The following is a 19186-nucleotide window of genomic DNA, read 5'->3' as shown; positions in this document are numbered from 1 at the left end:
TCATCCCCCCAAACACCAGCCCCAGTTTGGCTGTGATGAAAGGAAAGGGCCTGAACCCCCCCCAATAAACTTTTGGGGCTTTTTTGGGGGGAGTTTTGGTCCCCATCATCTGCCTGAAAGTCCCCAGGTTCCAGCCCCGTTGAGCTGGGCTTGCTCAGAGTGAGGAAAGAGGCCAAGAAGGCACCAGGATGGGAGTCAAGAGCAGAGCTGCACCCACCAAACCAGCCCCCCAAGAGCCAGGGTGACAGAGCTGGATACAAGCCTGAGGTCAGGGGGGGCCTGGAGGTTTTGATCTGTCTCAGGAAGACACCCCAGATCATTCCAAATCATCCCAAAGAACTAATACACGTGAGGAGAATCCAGCAGGGCACCATGGGTTTGGCATCCCAAGCTGATCCTCCCAAGGGTGGGGGAGGACCTGGGTCAAACCCAGCTCCCATGGGGATGCTCTGCCTCACCACCCTGCACCCATCCCAAAACAGGATTGAAACCCCCCCTCCATCAAGGCATCACTGTCTCAAATTGTTTTGTCAACAGGAGCTTTCCCAACCTTTCCCAGGGATCCACGTTCTTCTCCTCACAGGAGCATCCATCCATTCCAGTTCATCCATCCAATCCCATCTCATCCATCCCATCCCAGCTCATCTCATCCCATCCCAGCTCATCATCTCATCCATCCCATCTCATCATCTCATCCATCCCATCTCATCATCTCATCCCATCCCATCCTATCATCCCATCCCATCCTATCATCCCATTCCATCCTATCATCCCATCATCTCATCCTATCCCATCCCATCATCTCATCCCATCCCATCATCTCATCTCATCATCTCATCCCATCCCATCCCACCCATCCATCCCAGCTCATCATCTCATCCATCCCATCTCATCCCATCCCATCATCTCATCCCATCCCATCCCATCATCCCATCCCATGGCTCTACAACCTCCCACCTCCACAGGCCCTGGGGGCTGGTTTCCAAGGCTTCCAAAGCCACCTTCAGCCCCAGGACCAGGTTGGATGGAGAAGCAGACACAAGGAGGGAGGGAACAAGTGTGACTGAGGCAGGAAAAGACACAAAACAAGAGGGGAACCACTGCTGGGCAAGGAAGAGAGGTTTATTCATGTGCTGCCTCCAGAAACTTGAGGCTGTTCTTAATGAAAAAAATAAAACCAAACCAAAAAGACCTTCAATTATATGAACTCAGCCATTTCCAGCACAATTCTATACAATTTTATGAGTCAATGTGTCCTCCTTGCATTTCCACCTCCCTCCAGCCCAAGTGCAACCAGCCCACGGGAAGGAGGACTCGACCCCCAGAGGGAATCACAAGGCTCAGCCTGATTTATTTTGGATGAATAAAGGTTTCTAAGGGATAAAAAAAACCCCCATAATCAAAAAAGCACTGAGCAAACCCTCGACCCCCTCCAGGGATTGTCCCAAAACACACAGAGACGAGGCAGGTTGGATGGAGACATGTCCTGCAAACTGGGGAGCACGGGGCAGTGCTGGGCTGGAGGAGATCAGAACCTGCTTCTTGGTGATGGAGGTGGCCCAGCTTGGTCTCCTCTGGACACAGGCAGGGCCACAAAGCCACAGGGGGGACAGGGTGACATGACACAGCAGGTCCAGGCAGTGGATTAGAGGATGGAGGGGACAGGAGAGCTGCAGGGGGAGGCCAAGGGAGCCAAGGCCACCGTGGGTCCTGCCACACCAGCCAGGCTGCTGAGGCTTCGGGACTTCCCAGGGCCTTGGTGAAGAAAAGGGGCAGGTTAGAGCCCAGCAGCCTCCTCCCAAGGATGAGCACAGAGTCACGGGATCATGGAATGGCTTGGTGTGGAGGGGACCTTCAAGATCATCCAGAACCAACCCCCTGCATGGGCAGGGACACCTCCCACCAGCCCAGGCTGCTCCAAGCCCCATCCAACCTGCCCTTCAACACTGCCAGGGATGGGGCAGCCACAGCTTCCCTGGGCAACCTGGGCCAGGCTCTCACCACCCTCACACCAAAGAATTTCCTCCTCATGTCCAACCTCAATCTCCCTCTTCCACTTTTCATCCATCCCCCTCATCCCATCCCTCCCTGCCCTTGTCCCAAGTCCCTCCCCAGCTTTCCTGGAGCCCCTTCAGGCACTGGAAGGTGCTCTAAGGTCTCCCTGGAGCCTTCTCTTCTCCAGGCTCAACACCCCAACTCTCCCATCCGAGCTGCTCCAGCCCTCCCATCATCTCCATGACCTTCTCCAACCAGGAGAGCATCACCCAATTCAACCCCCTCACAATAAAATTCACCGACTGCTCTTTTGAGGGCAACCAAGCTTCTGCAGATCCTCCAGCCATCCCCTCAGCTCCCTGAGAAGCACCAGCTGAATCCAAAACTTGAGAATCATGGATGCTGAGAGATCAAATGAGTCCCAGGTGACATTGGGTTGTGGTTCCCAATTTGTTCGGAATGAGAAATGAATCTGGGAATTCCATGGGCTGAAGGAAAACAGGGAAAAAGCAGCAAAACTCAAAGAAATGTGGCACTGGGGAGGAGTTATTCCCCCAGCTCTGGTTTTTCCAGCAAGCTGACACCTTTCTGGCCAGAAAGGAGCAGGTAGACATTCTTTTCCATAAGAAATTGCATGAAAGAGCAAATATTTCTACCACTTGAAGGACAGGAACACTTCCCACTCCCCTAAAGAGCCAAGAAATGGTTCCAGCTTTTATTGCAAAGCCCCAGGCAGAGCAGATGATCCCACAGGTCAAAAGCCCCTTTTTCCTTCTGGGCAGAAATGAAGCGTTTGCACTGAAAACTGGGATTCTTTTTTTTAGTCCCCCAGGGGCACCAAGACCTGCTCTGCAGATGGCAGGGAGAAAACATGGAAAATGAAGGATGCTCCCAGCCAAGATGAGCTCAACCCCCCTGTGCCAAGATGTGCTCCTTGGATTTTTCCCCGTGGGAACAAAGCCAGCCTGGTCTCTGCCATCCCCACCAGCACCAACGAGCTGGGGGGGAAGAAGAGGGTGGGGGGTGGGAATGATCCAGTATCCAATGATCCAATGAAGTTCCCTGAAAACAAGGTGATGGGTGGGCCCTGGGAACTGTCCCCGTGTCCCCTCCCTTGGGGGGTGAACAAGGTCTTTGATTCAAAGGCACCAACAGTGGGTGTTGCCCCGGGCTTGGATCAGGGATCGACGATCCCACCGGAGCGACCAGAGCATCGACCCCTGAGGAGGAAGCCAAGAACATCCTCTGGAAGAGGCTCCAGAGTCGTCCCTCTTGAAATCTGATTTATATCCCTTTTTTTTATACCTTCTCCCTCCCCATCTCCCACCCACTGCAGGGAAACCTGGGAATCTTCAACCTCTTCCCATAACTTGGCTCCGGCGGAGCCGCGGCCGCGAAGCTGAGGAGGAGCCAAGGGACAGAGGACCTGGCTGAACCTGTTGCTGGTTCCAGCAAAGCTTTTCCAGTTTTGGCAGCAGCAGAAGGAACGGAATCAGGTCCCACGGAGCAGAACAATTCCCTGCTTTCTTTTCTTGGCATCAATCCATGCAGGGACCGAGGAGGGAAGTGAGGGAGAAGGGAAACGAGCAGAGCCCTGAGCTGGGGAAGCCCCATCCCAAGCTGGGGGAGATTCCCACCTACAGCAGCCAACGTAAAGACCCCTCCTACTCCCAAAATTCACCCCCAAAAAACCCGCATTGGGCTCCCCCTCCTTCAACAAACCTTTTCCTGGGAATGCTGAGGCTCTGGGAAGAGCTCAAGCCATTCCCTGTCACGCTCGTGGGAAGCAACCGTGGTGAGATGCAACCAGTCCCTGAAAGCTTGGGGTCACTGCTGGGTCCAGCACCCAAAAAACGTCCCTTTGGCAGGGGGTGTTAGAGGCTTGGGGCTGGCTGGAAGCCACCTTGGTCATGCAAGGACCTGCTGATGTGGTTGAGAACTTCACAGGGATGTTCTTTGCCCTCTTGCTCAGGTCACTGAAGAGAAAAAGGGTGGAAGGAGAGCACGGGAGCAGGGCCAGAAGTCTCAGGCCTCCCAGCTTGGGACAGAACTTCATCAAGATGCTTAATGGCTCCAGGACCTCTCTGAGGAGAAACCTGCCCCGAGCCAAACACTTCCTTTGCTCCAGCAATTAATTCCCAATGCTCATGGGAGAGCCTGGGAAGGAGCTCAGGGCTCCATCCCTCAAGGCCCTGGTGGTTTTTCCACCCACCACGGAGCCAAGATGCAAAACCCCAGAGGGTTGTCCTCTGCTAATTGCCCAGTGCCCTTCGGTAAGGGAACTGGGATCCCAGCAACTCATGTGGTTGCTACCTGAGGTCACTGGGGTTGCTGTGAACGGGGGATAATCACCAATGAATGGGGGTGCATTCCAAGGAATGGAAGGGCTGGGGGGTGGTGGGGCTGGGAAGGACCCCAGGGGCTTGTCCCCAGGACCTGGAAATGCCACATTCCCCACTTGCAAACTCCAGAGCACAAAGAATCCTCCTGGTTGGAAAGACCTTAAGGATCATCAAGTCCAACCATGAACCCAACTCTACCAAGTCCAGAGCTCAACCATGTCCCTCAGCACCACATCTACATGGCTTTGAAACACCTCCAGGGATGGGGACTCCACCACTGTCCTGGGCAAGCTGTCCCAGTGCTGAATAACCTCGTTCAGTTTGAAACCATCCCACTCAACCCATCCCTCCCTGCCCTGGTCCAAAGTCCCTCCCCAGCTTTCCTGAAGCTCCTTCAGGCACTGGATCGTAACCAGTCTCCTTGGCATGGGGGGTGCTGGATTCATCCTACCTCCATCTTCTGCTCGGATGGAGGGATATGGGAGGTCCCAGGCCAGGACAGACCCAGGCCAGGAGGTCTGAGCCCCAGCAGGACACATTCTGGGGAAGTGCTGAGCAGGACCTGAGTGCTAGAAGGAGATGAGGGATCTGGAGCCATTCCTGGCAGCAGGGGAGCAAGGTGACACCAGTGAAGGCAGCAACAGGGACAAGAAACACAAGCCACGTGGCCATCCACTGCAATCCAGCTTGGTCTTCTCCAGGGCCCAGGTCCACAGGGTAGCTCTTCAAGCTGCCCCACCAAGACCAACCCCTGGAATCCAGCCCAAGCCACAAAGGATGCCAAGCTCTGTAGCACATTCCTGAACCAGCTCCACCTCCTGATTTCCACAGCTTGCACAGACACCACTACCTGTCCCAGGATCTGACAGATGGCCATCAGCAAGTTGGGCTCAGCACCAAGCTCATCTCCATTTGCAGAGCTGCCAACATCCCAGTACCAGAACAAACAGCCTCGGCAGGAGACAAAGCAGGAGCGGGGGTAGAGGAGCCTTGGAGGCTCCCAACAGCTTCTGGCTGCAGTGCAGGAGGTGCAGAGGACCTCTGAGCATTTCAGGTCACCACCAACCCTGACCACGCTGGAGCATTTTACCAGGGAAGACACCAGCCCTGACCTCCCAGGACAGCATCTCACCCACCCATCTCCAAGCAGGACACGGATATTGAGGTTTTCTCTTTCCAAAACATCTCAAGCACCACTCAGGCCCCTCTAGAGACACCAGATTCACCTTCCTCCAGGTGCAAGACAATGGTCAGCAAGGTGGGGGCAAGTGACCCATGTCCACATCTCTTTTTAATTGCATGAAGCACTCTGACACGGGCAGGAAGGACACCAGAACAAACCCGTGAGCATCACCATGTACATCCTGGTCTCCTACAACCGAGTAAAGGGATTTTGGAGCCCAGCAAGAGCATTGCTGGATCCTCAGCTCTACTCCAGTTCTCCTAGCTTCAGTGGGACCAAGCTCAAATGCTTCAGCTGAAGAGATCACAGAGTTGTTCTGGTTGGAAAAGACCTTTAAGATCATCGAGTCCAACCATGAACCCAACTCTACCAAGTCCAGTGCTGCCCAACTTGAGCATCTTGCAAGGCTGAAGATCAGCACTGGCTTCCATCCCTGTCTTTCACCCCTTCCAGTCCACCATCCCACCCAGTCTGGGGCAGCACTAAGGCCCCCTCACTTCTTCTCACTAGTGGCCATTGAGAAAAGAGACCAACTTCCCAGGAAAAGGCACTTCCAGGGAAAAACCTGGGGCTGTTCAAGCAACTTTTACTGAAGTTTCTTCCTACCCAAAGAGCAGCAAAGCTCTCCATGCTTGTCCTCCTCCTGAGGGACAATGCTGAGCAGCAACACCAGGGGCTGTTGGGCTGAGCCTGGGCTGAGCCTTGAACATCAAACCAGGAGACTTTGGGGTGTAAAAGGTGCCAGGAGAGTGTGAGATGAACCTGAGCACCAGGGATGGAGGTCACTGACCCAAAGCTGAGGTTCCCCCTGTGCCCCAAGTCCATCCAGTCTTTACCAACCCAAGCAGAGCTACAGCCACAAACCCTTGAAGGCCTCCAAAGCACCAACACCAGAAGCCAACAGGTCTTGGTTTGCAGCTCAGAGACACAGCTCATCATAGAAACCTTTTGGTTGGAAAAGACCCTCAAAATCATCCAGTCCAACCACTTCCCCAGCCCTGCCAAGGCCACCACGGACCCGTGTCCCTCAGCACCACATCTACACGGCTTGGAAACCCCTCCAGGGATGGGGACTCCACGAACCAGGGCCTGACAACCCTTTCCATGAAGGAATTATTCCCAAGATCCCATCTAAACCTCCCCTGGCACAACTTGAGGCCATCACCTTTTTCTCCTGCTTGGTCCCACCTCCCATGCACCATTCCCTGCCAGTAACTGGGACCAGTTGGTACCAAGGAGGCAGAGGTAGGTCAGCTCCACAGCTACATCATCCCACACCACCCTGGACACACACACAAGCAAAGCCACCGAACTAAAACCTGACCCATGTCCTAAGAATCACCCCAACAATCCAGGGTGCAGCTGGATTTGGGGGCTGAAGGGGCTGGGAGGTGGGCAGAGTCCACACCAGTCGGTGGAGCAGAGAAGGTTGATGAGAAGGGACCAGGCCGAAGAAAACGGTTGTTTTGTCACAGGAAGAAGAGTCTTGTGTTTTCTTGGCTCATCTCCCCCACAGTTTGGTGGAGAAAACCTCAACACTCAGCAAAGCTCCTTCCCAAGCCCAGAGGAGACAGACCTTCTGGCAAGCCCTGTGCTTCTGGCACGGCAGAACCTGACACATCGCAGCTCCCCACGCTCCAACCCACCAACCAAAAACATCAGAAGGGGAGAAGAGGGGGGAGGGGGTGGGGGAAAGGACCTTTTTTTTTTCCTTCCTGAAAACATTTCAACCACCTTTCCACAACCTCACCACCTCCCCAGGAAAGATGTCCCACTCAGATGGGTGAAGGGAGAAGAGCTGGAAGGTCAGGAGATGCTGGAACGCTGGGGAGCGAAGGGACAGACCTGTCCCCAAGGAAGGCAGTGCAACCAGCATGGGGTCCCAGACCCCAGATGGTGGCAACCAGGGGAGGAGGACCTTGGGGGGCAGAAATAAGAAGGGCAGAGCTGGCACAGAAAGCCATGGTGGACAGCAAAGAAGCGGATGGAGAGGCAGGAAGACAAGTGGATTTGGGGAGCAGGGGACAACAGCCAGGCAGGAAGATGGAGATGAAACACCCTCTTGGATCAACGCAACAAACCTCCACCTCATTCCTCCATCTCACCCTCCCCAGTTCCCACCTCCAGCATCAGCCATACCTTTCTGGATGTCTCCATCTGCTGCACAGGAGAAGTCCCCCGTGGCCAGCAGGAAGCACGTGGAGGATTTCTTGTTCTTCTCCCGGGTGCTGGAGCGTCTCATGGGCCTCTTCTCCTCATCAGTTGGTGACAGTGGCTGCTCCTCATCTGACAGCACCACGTTGGCCTCACCATTCTGCTTGGAGTCTGCAAGAAGGTGGCAGAGAACCCATCAGCAGCCAATAAAAACACAAGATGAGGTGCTTGGGGTGGCCAGAAGGGTTTGCTTAGACCATGCAAGGAAGGAGAAGACCCAGATTGCCCAATACCTACAAATTCAGGTGCTGATCCCAGCCTGGACATGCTAACATAGAGAAACCAGGACAGAATCTGACCCCAAGCAGCAGCTCTGACTCCTGCTGAGGGTTATAAACCCTGGGTGAAACCAAGCAAGGCTCACCAGGAAGGAAACACCCCTGGTCTTTGAGGTCCACCCATCTAATTGGTGGGAATTAGGTCTCCAAAACTCACACCACTGAGATGGGTGCTGCTGAGGTGGGTGGTGAGGTGCTAATTTGTGGCATCTGCTGAGAGGATGCAAAGGCAGGGGAAGGTCTGGGCCTGAGGTCCTGGATCAGGGTTGGGATGAAGGGATGGGGTTGTCCTCCAGAGCTGAGCAGCTGCTCTCGCTGCCCCAGGCTGCATGAGCACCTGGGAAATGGGAATTCCTAAGGGAAAACAACCCAGCTGGGGCATTCAGAGCCCCTTCTGTCCCCACGGGTGAAGGACCATCACCGTTGGACACAACAGTGTGAAGCTCAGGGGTGGACCTCAGCAAATGTCCCATCACTGCAGGACACAACCCCACCCTGGTCCCTCCTGCTCTGAAGGTGCCACCAGCAGCAAACCAAGATGAAGAGGGCAAAGCCACCTCCGTGGCCAGCAGTGACACCAGGGTGAGGATCCTGCAATGCCCCAAGCTCAGCCCAAGTGATGCTGAACACCACTGACCACCCTCATGGGGCTGAGCCTTCTCCTGACCTGGAGGAAAGTCTGGCCAACCCCCAGACCCCAGCTGAGTGCAGGAGGCCACAGGGCAAACGTGGGGGGTTGACTTTGCTCCCCCAGGATTTGGAGCAGCGTTGACCTGGCCATGCCAGGATGCTCCATCACCTAGGAGATGAATGAGGAGGTGGAGTCTCAGGGAACATCCCCGGATTTCTCCATTTTGGTGGAGCTTGCCCCTGGTTTGTGGTGGGAGGAAGCAAGAGAACATCTACCCCAAGGGCAGCCCCAGGCTAAGATGGAAATCAGGGAAATGGTCTTACCTCTGTCGGGGTGAGGAAGAGGTGGACTAAGTGAGGACACCTTGAACCACACCGTGGTGACGACCTATGCCATCAGGAGAGCATGATGTGGCCTTTCCCTTGGGCTTCCCACTGGATCCCTCTCCTTGAGTAGAGGGGCTCTGATCTGCAGCATCCTGATCCACCCACACAGCACCCCACCCCCGGACACCCCCAGTGCTGGATGTCCCAAGCCCCGGGTGCACCAAGATCTCCCCACCCAGAGAACCAAGGGCCACATCCCACCGCAGGGATGTCCCCAGGGGACCACAGACACTGCCCTGGGGGCTCCCAGAGGTCTCCCAACCTCCCTCTGCCCCACCGTTGGGGTCTCACCTGACCGTTTCCTCTCAGCTGCCCCTTCCTCTACTGCCAAGGGGCAAGTGTCACTCTGGGTGCTGTTCCTGGGGGAGTTCTCCTCGGTTTTGCAGTAGGTGGGAGAGTCCAGTGGGGCTGGACGGGGTATATGCTTTTTCTTCTTCTTTGGCAGCTTCTGCTTGGCCATGGCCAACGAATAGTACATCCCAAAGTTATTGACGATGACAGGGACGGGCATGGCGATGGTGAGCACCCCGGCCAAGGCACAGAGAGCCCCCACCACCATGCCCGACCAGGTCTTGGGGTACATGTCACCATAGCCCAGGGTGGTCATGGTGACCACGGCCCACCAGAACCCGATGGGGATGTTCTTAAAGTGAGTGTGGTCGCTCCCGCGAGGGTCGGACGTCTTGGCTCCGATCCGCTCGGCGTAGTAGATCATGGTGGCGAAGATCAAGACCCCCAAGGCCAGGAAGATGATGAGGAGCAGGAATTCGTTGGTGCTGGCCCGGAGGGTGTGGCCCAGCACCCGGAGACCCACAAAGTGTCGTGTCAGCTTGAAGATCCGGAGGATCCGGACGAAACGAACCACCCGTAGGAAGCCCAGCACGTCCCGGGCAGCTTTGGAGGACAGGCCACTGAGACCTACCTCCAGGTAGAAGGGCAAGATGGCCACGAAGTCAATGATGTTGAGGAGGTTTTTAACGAAGAGGAGCTTATCTGGGCAGCAGATGATGCGAACCAGGAACTCGAGGGTGAACCAGAGGACACAGACCCCTTCGATGTAGGTGAGGATGGGCTCTGTCTCCACTTTGTGTGTCAGCAGGATGGTCGTGGTGTTGCCAACCACCAGGGTCTCCGTCACGTTGACGTCGATGTTGAAGGCCTCGTGTGTCTCCAGGCAGAAGGTGGTGATGGAGACCAGGATGAAGAAGAGGGAGGCAAAAGCAACTACCTGCAACAGTAGAAATTACCCAGGCCATGAGCTGGTTTGGGTCAGCCCCTCGTGATTTGTTGATTTGGGTCAACCTCTCCTCTCTGGAGGAGAGCAGCAATTTCATGAAGCACCGTGACAACAGCTCTGGGGCAGCCTGAGGGACACTTCTGGTGTCTCCTGCCTTTGGTGTATCTTCTAATTCCTGCCAGTCAACAGCAATAGCTGGGATGGGAGAAGTCCTCACCCCACAAAAATGAGGGTAACAGGCTCAAAACACCCCAGAAGCTGCTCCACCTACTTCCCCAAGACTAAGGATGGAGAACTAGGATGGTTCCTTGGACCTGTCCCATGAAATGGCAGAAAAAACCCAGTGTCTAGGGCCACCAGAACCTTTCTCCAGGTGCTATGATATGGACAAGGTGTGCTGGGCTCCATCGTGGCTGGAGATGTGCCAGAGATGACAGGGATGGAGATGAAGGGAGACCTTCAAACAGGGTTTGGAGCAAACCTCCACCAGGAACACGCATGGAAAGGGAACCTGGAGAGGACAAAGTCAAAGAGCTTTGCCCCACCTTCATCCCAACGCCCCCACAGATGAGGTGTTCACACTGTTCTTCACTCAAGTAAAAAGCAACAGAACAAGAGGAAATGGCCTCAAGTTGCACCAGGGGAGGTTGAGGTTGGACCTTGGGGGCAATTTCTCCCTGGCAAGGGTTGTCAGGGCCTGGCCCAGGCTGCCCAGGGCAGGGGGGGAGTCCCCATCCCTGGAGGGGTTTCCAAGCCCTGGAGATGGTGCTGAGGGACGTGGGGCAGGGGTGGCCTTGGCAGGGCTGGGGGAAGGGTTGGACTGGAGGATCTGAAAGGGATTTTCCAACCAGAACGATCCCATGAATCACACCTGGGAGGTTTGGGTCTGGATGTATCAGTGATGTCCCTTTGTCCCCTCCTGCTCCCTCCAGCTCTGGGGTGGACAATGTGCCCAGGAACGGTGCCAGGACTGGGAGGAGAGGAGCAGGCAGAGCTCAGGGACACCTGTGTCCCCTCCCTGTCACCTCCTGTCCCTGTCACTTCACCTCGGGTGGGAACCAGAGAGAAAACCCATTGCTGTTTCCCCCCCCATCAACCCTGCTCAGCCCCACCAGACCAGGATGAGCTCATGGTGAGTCCAATGCCTGGAGCACCAGTTCCTGAGATTCCCCCCCACCCCAAAAAAAAAGTGCCTCCAAGTAGAAGAACCTCTTCTTCCACCTTCCTCCAGCCCAGTAGATCTGGCTCCCTAGGACCAGCCCCATCTCCAGCCCCTTTGCTGCTGCCCACACTGAGCAGGATGAGACCTTTTGGTGTCCAACCCACACATTAGGCTGAACGAGCTGCTGGAGATGACAGCCCAGGTCCTTGGCTGGAGTGAATCAGCAGCAGAGCAGCCTGAGTCACGCTGGAGGAAAACCAGCCCTGGACACCAGCAGTAACATGCTGAGAGCATCCTTGAGGAATGTCCCCAAGGGCAAGGCCATGTGGGTCCAGCACAGAGAGCATCAGCCCTCCCAAAGTTAGGTGTGAAGCCAGGCTTGAATTGGTGGAGCAACTCTGGAAGATTTTTTTTGGGTGTTCAGCCTGGAGAAGAGAAGGCTCCAGGGAGACCTTAGAGCACCTTCCAGTGCCTGAAGGGGCTCCAGGAAAGCTGGGGAGGGGCTTGGGACAAGGGCAGGGAGGGATGGGATGAGGGGGATGGATGAAAAGTGGAAGAGGGAGCTTGAGGTTGGAGATGAGGAGGGAATTCTTGGCTGTGAGGGTGGTGAGAGCCTGGCCCAGGTTGCCCAGGGGAGCTGTGGCTGCCCCATCCCTGGCAGTGTTGAAGGGCAGGTTGGATGGGGCTTGGAGCAGCCTGGGCTGGTGGGAGGTGTCCCTGCCCATGTGGATGGATCTGGATGATCTTGAAGGTCCCTTCCAAGCCAAACCAGTCTTGATTCTGGTCCCAGAGTTCCCCCCCTTAGTGACAGACTGGATGGGCTGAGATGTTCCCAACCTCCAGACCTAGAACCTGCACCATGATGCAGCTCCACTGATGGCAGCTCCAAAGGTGGCCCTCACCCATCAGCCTGCCACGATCTGGGGAGCAAACCCAACAAAACAACAACAACAAGTGGGATCTGAAAGCAAGACCAGTTTAACCAGTCACTTGTGTCTACACTGGGATTGAACTGCCAAAATAATCCACTTTTCAGCTGAGCTTCCAACCTCAGGAAAACCTGAAGAGGAAAAAATTCAACTCAAAGCAAAGTAGGAAGGAAAAAAAAATGGCCAAGGAAGGGAGTGAAGACCCTGGAAACCCTTGGGCAGTGGAGCAGCCCTGCTGTGGGAGCTGAGTTAGCCCCAGGAGCAAAAGCCACCTCTAAAAACAGGAGAGTCAAGTTCACAGCCAGTGCCAACCATCATCCCACCCCTCCCCAAAGTCAACAGAGCTGCTCCAGTTTTGTGGCAGCTGAAGATCTGACCTGAAACATCTTCTCTCAGCTATGACCTCAACTCCAAGCTTGAAGGTTTATTTTCTGAAGCTGTCTTAAAAATACCCTCAAATCCATGGATCTACCCAACACAGCACCAAGGACCCCACCAAACAAGTCCTCCAGAACCTGCTGATGAGCTTCATGATCTCCACGTGCACTCAACAGCTTGAGATGGGTGATCCCAACACCCATGACCTTACAGGGGGTCACCAGCCTTGAGGTGCCCATGGAAGCAACGTCAGGACCCACCAAGTTGGGCTGCAAAGGGGAAAAAAACTGAGGAGCTACCACTGAGCAGAGTTTGGAAGTGAAGGTCATGACCAGGGCAGTTTTCCACGGGGGAAAAAAAGAGTTTTAAACTCCTGCTGGGACAGGGATCAAATTTTTATGGAGACTGGACTAGACACACGAGCCAAGATCCCGTGGGTATCGATGCTACAAGGAGAAGAAGCTAAAAACTCCATCACCAGCTCAGGAGGTGCTGGGCAAGAGAAGTGCTGGAAGGAGGGAAAGCTGGAAATAGCCAGAAGGCACCGGAGTCAGGGCCTGAGGAGGAGCAAGGACCTGAGAAATTCTGTCCCCAAGATTCTTAGTCACCGTTGTCACACGAGGGAGGGAGAGGTTTCATGCACTGAGCTGGGGACCTCTTGTCTTCCACTGCTGCTGCTCCAGAGCACCTGGCAGCTCTGGAAAGGGAGGAGGAGGCTCCCAAAGGGACCACCCTCATGAAAACCCATTTGGGCCACCCCAAAACCCCAGGGCACCATGAACACTGCACCTCCAGTGGGTCCTGGAGCCTCCTAGTGCTGGATGGTGACTCCACACCAGTAACGGCTCCCCACGTTAACTGGGTGCACTGGGTGGGTTGGGTTCAGTTGGGTTGGTGGCACTGCTCTGTGCCTCAGTTTCCCCTTCCAGTTCTCCTAAGGGCTTGCTAAATTATATTAATATTTTAGAGTGGAAAACACGACCCAGAAGGTCCTGGGAGCGTTACCACTGGGAGGCGCCCATCCCCGTGCTGGTGCTAAACTGGTCCTTTACCTTAGACCAGTAAGAAGGAAGCTGGGAGCTCCCAGTGCAGACTGGTCCCACTCCAACCCTGCTCAGGGCTCACACCACAGCCAGCTCCACTCCTCCTGCGAAAGCCTTTGTGAGGACTGAATCACAAGGTGAAAAATCCGAGTTGAATTCCCCTGCTTGGGTTTATTTTTATTTCCTTTGAATTTTTAATCTCGCACCACTCGGAGGCCACGAGGCCCTCAGAGATGGGCAAAAGGATGAGGTGCCTCTTGCAAAGCCAGCAAAGCTCTTCCTGCTGCCCCAGCACCTTCTGTGCCTGCAGGATTTTCTTACCGTTGATGGGGTTTGGTTTTTTTAACACCTCTAAAAACATCCTGAATTCATTTGGACGCCCAACCTGGATCCCCACGTGGGGTGGGTTTATAAACTGGGTGTGATGGATGGGACAGGATGGGGATGGGACAGGATGGGGATGGGACAGAATGGGGATGGAATGGCATGAGGGGGGTTGTCTAGGGGTCCAGGGGTGTCTGGAGGCAGCTTTGGGGATGATCCAAGAGTAGCTGGGAGAGGAGACACGTGCACAGGATGGTGTCCAAGCCCCGAGATGTGCCTCGTTATGGGGGATCCATCCCAGGAATGTTGGTACCTTTGGGTAGGGATGGTCTGGGTGTGCAAGGGGGGGGCTGTGGGGGGGTGTCAGCAGGTGTGTGTGCTCGTGTGTGCGTACGTGGGGTTGCTGGCACACGCTGGTGGGGACCGTCTGCTGCGCGTGGGCAGCAGCGACGCGGGGACGGGGAGGGGGGAGAGGGGTGTGGGGAGGGGGTGTCCTGTGGGGCCACTGCTGCTGGAGAAGAGGAGCACAAGCTCTTTGGGGACACCAATGAGGATCTCACTTGGTTCAGGATCTGCCTGAGGCACCAGCAGGCCCCAGCTGTGTCCCCCCACCATTAACTGTGGTGGTTGGTGAGGGAACCCACCCAACCCAGCAAGAGGAACCCAAGGAACCTGTCCTGGAGCTTCCTGAACCTCTGCCAGGCCTCGGACCTGCCAGGGACTGTTTCTCCCTGATGTTCCTGCATCTCCATGTCCCCCAGGAAGTGCTGAGGCAGCACTCAAGGGTGGGCTGGGGACAGCGAGATGAGCTTGTTCCCAGTTTCAACCCAGCTCCCCTAGAAGCGATGGACTGGAAGATGATGGAAGAGGCTTCCCATCGGATGGGAGATGGTAGAAGGTGAGTGGCTGGGGGGGGGGGAACAACCCACAGAGCCCACTAGGAGAGTCCATCTCACCCACAGGGATGGTGAGATGAAGGCACAAGCCCAGCCCAGCCCCATCCCACCTCCCCACTGGCACGTTTGGGGAGCTTACCCTTGCTGCCTTGGACGAGTAGGGATCCTCAAAGAGCGCCCACATCCTGGGCTGCCAATTCCGACAGCAGCCACCCCCTCCAGCAGCCCCCGCTGCCCCCGCCGGCCTGTCATCCATCCCCAGGCGTTGAAGGGCCATCTCCCTACCCCCTTCCTCTTCAGGTTCCTCTCCACCAGCCCCACCACCTGGCTCAGGGCTCTCGAAGATATCCAGGGCCTCCTCGGCGTCGCGGTGCTGCCGGTAGGTCATCCAGCAGCAGGGCTCCACGTCGGTCTCGTCGATGCCCCAGTAGGTCAGCTCCTCCTCGAAGAGGGGCCCGCAGATGTCGGCGGGGCAGTGCAGCTTCCCCGTCCGGTAGTAGTTGAGCACGTAGGAGAAGATCCCGGGGTGACGGTCGAAGAAGAACTCGTTGCTTTTCCCGTCAAAGTCAAAGTTGCTTTGGGCGTCGGGGTCGGCCAACCAGGCCAGGCGGGTGCCCGGCAAAGTCCTGAGGGTGCTCTTGTAGGTCTCATGCCTGGTGCCGCCTACGTTGATGGTGATCTTGTCCGATTCTTCCCCTTTGCCCATCTCTTCCTTCAGGCATGTTTTGGAAGGTGGTTTGTTCCCCGACTTGCGTCCGCGGTAGGAGGAGACGCACACGGAGCTGATCATAGATTTCGGTGGCTGGGGACGGCACCCTGAGCTCACCCTTCCTCCGGGCGAGGAGCTGGGGGGTGGTGGGGAGCAGAGATGGGACTGGGGGAGGGGGAATAAAAAAGCAGGGTGGTGGGGGGGGGGGGGAGTGGAGCTCAGGCTCGGCTCTGGCCTCAGGGGGAGCAGGTTGGAGCCGAGCCCGGACCCCGCTGGCTGCTGGGGGGGGGGTAGGGGGGGGGGGTTTGGGGGGGCGGCAGGACAGGCTGCAACCTCCACCCCCTCCCCAAAAGCACCAACCCTCCCGAAATAAAACCGCCCTAAAGCTGGAGCCAACCCAGCCCTGCCGGGCAGCAACAAGTGCAGGGAAGGAGAGAGGAGGGCTCGGGGGGGGGGGAAGGGGATGGGAAACGGGGGGGGGGGGGGGGGTCTGTTGGGGGGGTGGGATGCAGGCCCGGCTGGGGAGGAGGAAGATGCTGCAGCCGCCAAGGCTGGGGGTTTGGGGGGGGCGAGTCCTGAGCTTGGATGTGTGTGTGTGTGTGTGTGTCCCACCCCCGGTACCTGCAGCGCCAGGCGGGGGGGGGGGTTGGGAAAGGGGGGGTCCCCGCCGCTCCGCTGGTTCCGCGCTCCCCCCGCACCCGCGGGCCGGGCTCAGGGAGGGAGGAAGAGGAGGAGGCGGGGGGGGCACCTCCCCGGTTCCCGGAGAAGGGTTTGGGGGGGGGATAGATGGATGTACCCCCTCCGCCTCCCCTCCTAAGCCGGGCCCTGCCCTCCCCGGGGTGGGGGGGGGGGGGGGGGGGATGATGCTGCGGCACCGTGGCGGGGTTGGGGGGGGCCCCGCAAACGCGTGGCCGGGCCGGGGTGGGGGGGCCTGTTGCGCCCCGGGGGTTGCCGCCCGGCTGAGCTCGGTGCGGGGTTTGGGAGGGGGGGGGGAGGGGGGAAAGATCGCTCCCGGTTTCGGGGGGTGGGGGGTCTCGACAGCCCCCCCCTGGGGCTTTTATAGCGCTAGAAACGAGCGGCGGGGTTACAGGAACCGGCACCGCCCCGCCCGGGGGGGGGGCCCGGACCCCCCCGCCCCAGCGCCCGGCCCCACAGCCCCCCGCCCGCGCCCCCCCCCCCCCCTCCAACCACGCTCCTCCATCCGTGCATCCCTCCCCTCCATCCTCCCATCGCTCCATCTCCATCCCAGCCCCCTCCCCTTTATCCACCCCCCCACCCCCCCCCCCCCCCAGCACCCCCAGGTCCCGGCTCACCTCCCCGACGGGCAGGTGATGCTTTCGGGGGGGCGGGGGTCGGTGTCAATGCGGAGTGAACCCCGGACACCCCCAGCTCCGCTTCGCTCCGGAGGGGAAATGCAGCCCCGAGCTGCCTGCGGAGCTGGAACCAGCTCTTGGCAGAGGCTCCAGCAGATCCCATCCCTCCCTGGCTCGCAATCCCTCGCTCACCGAGAGGTCAGGAGAGACCGACCCCGAGCATGGGGAGCTGGGGGGGGGGTTGGGTACTGCAGGTAGACCTGCCCCCCACCCCATCCCTCCCCCCCTCCCCCCACTCTTCCCTCCCACCACCCTCCCCGAGCATCTCTCGCTGTTTCGGCTCCTGCCCCTTCCCCAAAGCTGCACCCGCCCAGGCTGGGGTGCGGGGTACCAGCCACCTCAGCCCTTCCCCTACCCCCTCCCCATCACCTCCTTGGGGGGCTTTTACACCCCCGGGGGGCTGGTGGTGATGCTCAGCCCCATCTCCTGGGGCTTGGGGAGGAGGTGAAGACCAGCGGTGCCCCCGGGGGACAAGGTGGTCACCAAGGCGAAGCCCTGGTGGGGGGGGGGGGACCTGGTCCCATCAGAGCTGTTTGCTCCTGGTTTACACCGCTGGTATTGGGGGGGCGGGGGGGGGGGTTCTTTGGGGTCATAGGTGGGATCCAAGCCCAGCACAGGCCTGTTACTGGAGCAGGGGGGTGCTGAGCTGGGGGGTCAGCACCTGTAGCGGGGGCTCCGTGGTGCAGGGGGAGGGGACAGGGAAGGTGGGGATGCTGCCCCATCCCTGCATCCCTCTCTGCACCTCCCTGGGCTGTGGAGAGAGGGGGGTGTCGTGTGTGTGTGTGTGTCCCCTCCAGGGACCCCAGGTTTCCTCCTCACCCCCCTGGCCCAGCTTTGTCCCCTGGGGTGACATTCTCACCAAGGCAGGGGGTTGAGGGTGGGGGGGGGGGTGTTGGGGCAAACGCTCCACCCAAAGAAAGAAAACACCAACAAAAAAGAACCAGGAGGAGCCGCGGTTCAAATCTTACCCCCCAAGCAAGCCCTGCTCCGACTGGAACTGCAACTCCACAGCTTCCAGGGCCGGATCCTGAGCGGCTGGAGGAGGAGGAGGAGGTTGGTGAAGCTTCACACCCAAACCACCCGGGGCTGCACCGGCGGGAGAACGTCGAGGAGCCCGAGGGAAAACGGTGCTGGAAAAATCCAGCCTTGCATCACCGGCCGGGCATGGCAGCTGGGTTCCCCAGCCCTGGGGAAAGCCAGTTGGGCCGGGAGGAAGGGAATTGCTGCGACCTGATGCTAATATTTTAGCTGGTGACTTTGCATCCCGCCGAGATTCTCGGTGCCCCCGTTCCTGGGCTGGGAGGGGGTGGCCGGGCAGACAAATGGGTTTGATCTGGGGAAGGGAGAGGATCTTTTCACCAGCAACACCCGCCCCAAGCTGTCTGCTCTCCACATATGCCTTCAGATTTTTAATGTCCATGAGGGAGGAAAAAAAAAAAAGAGAGAGGAAGAGAGAAAATAGAAAGGGCTTGATGAATAAAAGGGCCTCTTCTTTTTTTTTTTGGAGCCAGAGGCCTCCTGTGAGGCAGCTCAGATGACATCCAGGTGAAGGCTGGAAGGAAGAGCAGGGTGATCTCCAGGAGGATCAGCTTCAACCTGGAAAGCCACAGTCCTTGGGTGGGTCCTGAGGGCGTGGGGAGGGGTCTCGGAGTGTCCCCCCCCGCTGGTCTCTGCACTGTCTCTCCACCTCACCCAGCACAGCCACCCGAGCCCGTGGCCCAGCCCAGGGGATGTGTCCCCTCTTTGGGACACTGGGACCAGCACAACAGGCCACAGGATGCTCAGAGGGATGTGTGGCCTAAAGGAGAGGTGGGCAACGTGCTGGGATCATGCTGTGTCCCCATCCCTGGAGAGATGGAGGAGAAGGGGGGGCTGCAGCTCACTTTGGGGAGACACAATCCTGCTTTGGGTTAGGGATGGACAAACCAACATCTCCAGGTCCTTCCAGCCCAGGATCCCATTCATTAAAAGATACATTGACCTCAGCAACCCCCAGATGCTCCAGACTAGGTCTTTACCCTCTTTCCTTCACGTTTGGGTGGGACAGGTCCACCCTGAGCCCATGGGCACCCAGAACACCACGGGGAGCTGATCCCACAGAGCAGC

At 57.6% G+C, this 19186-nt stretch overlaps 1 protein-coding gene across 1 annotated transcript; it reads right to left on the bottom strand.

Annotated features, from left to right (window-relative positions):
• Window positions 1-1146: 1146 nt before the first annotated feature.
• On the bottom strand, window positions 1147-15880 carry KCNC4 (potassium voltage-gated channel subfamily C member 4). Its single transcript, XM_051639312.1, has 4 exons — window positions 15138-15880; window positions 9321-10257; window positions 7660-7845; window positions 1147-1755 (listed from the first exon to the last, which is right to left on the bottom strand). The coding sequence occupies exons 1-4, from the start codon at window positions 15786-15788 to the stop codon at window positions 1646-1648; spliced, it is 1884 nt and encodes a 627-aa protein (XP_051495272.1). The 5' UTR covers window positions 15789-15880; the 3' UTR covers window positions 1147-1645.
• Between the last annotated feature and the right edge of the window lie 3306 nt (window positions 15881-19186).

The sequence above is a fragment of the Apus apus genome, chromosome 23 (assembly GCF_020740795.1).
Source record: "Apus apus isolate bApuApu2 chromosome 23, bApuApu2.pri.cur, whole genome shotgun sequence".
Lineage (NCBI taxonomy): Eukaryota > Metazoa > Chordata > Aves > Apodiformes > Apodidae > Apus > Apus apus.
Note: the sequence above shows the minus strand (reverse complement) of the source record. Positions and strands in the feature narration are given on the sequence as shown.

Bases quoted from the DNA above. Each gene is read 5' to 3' on its own strand.
- KCNC4 (XM_051639312.1), bottom strand. From the start codon at position 15,788: ATGATCAGCTCCGTGTGCGTCTCCTCCTACCGCGGACGCAAGTCGGGG. The intron at 10,258-15,137 runs GTAAGCTCCCCA...CTACTGTTGCAG, and splicing joins ACTCGTCCAAGGCAGCAAGG to GTAGTTGCTTTTGCCTCCCT. The intron at 1,756-7,659 runs GTATGGCTGATG...TTCTTCACCAAG, and splicing joins AGATGGAGACATCCAGAAAG to GCCCTGGGAAGTCCCGAAGC.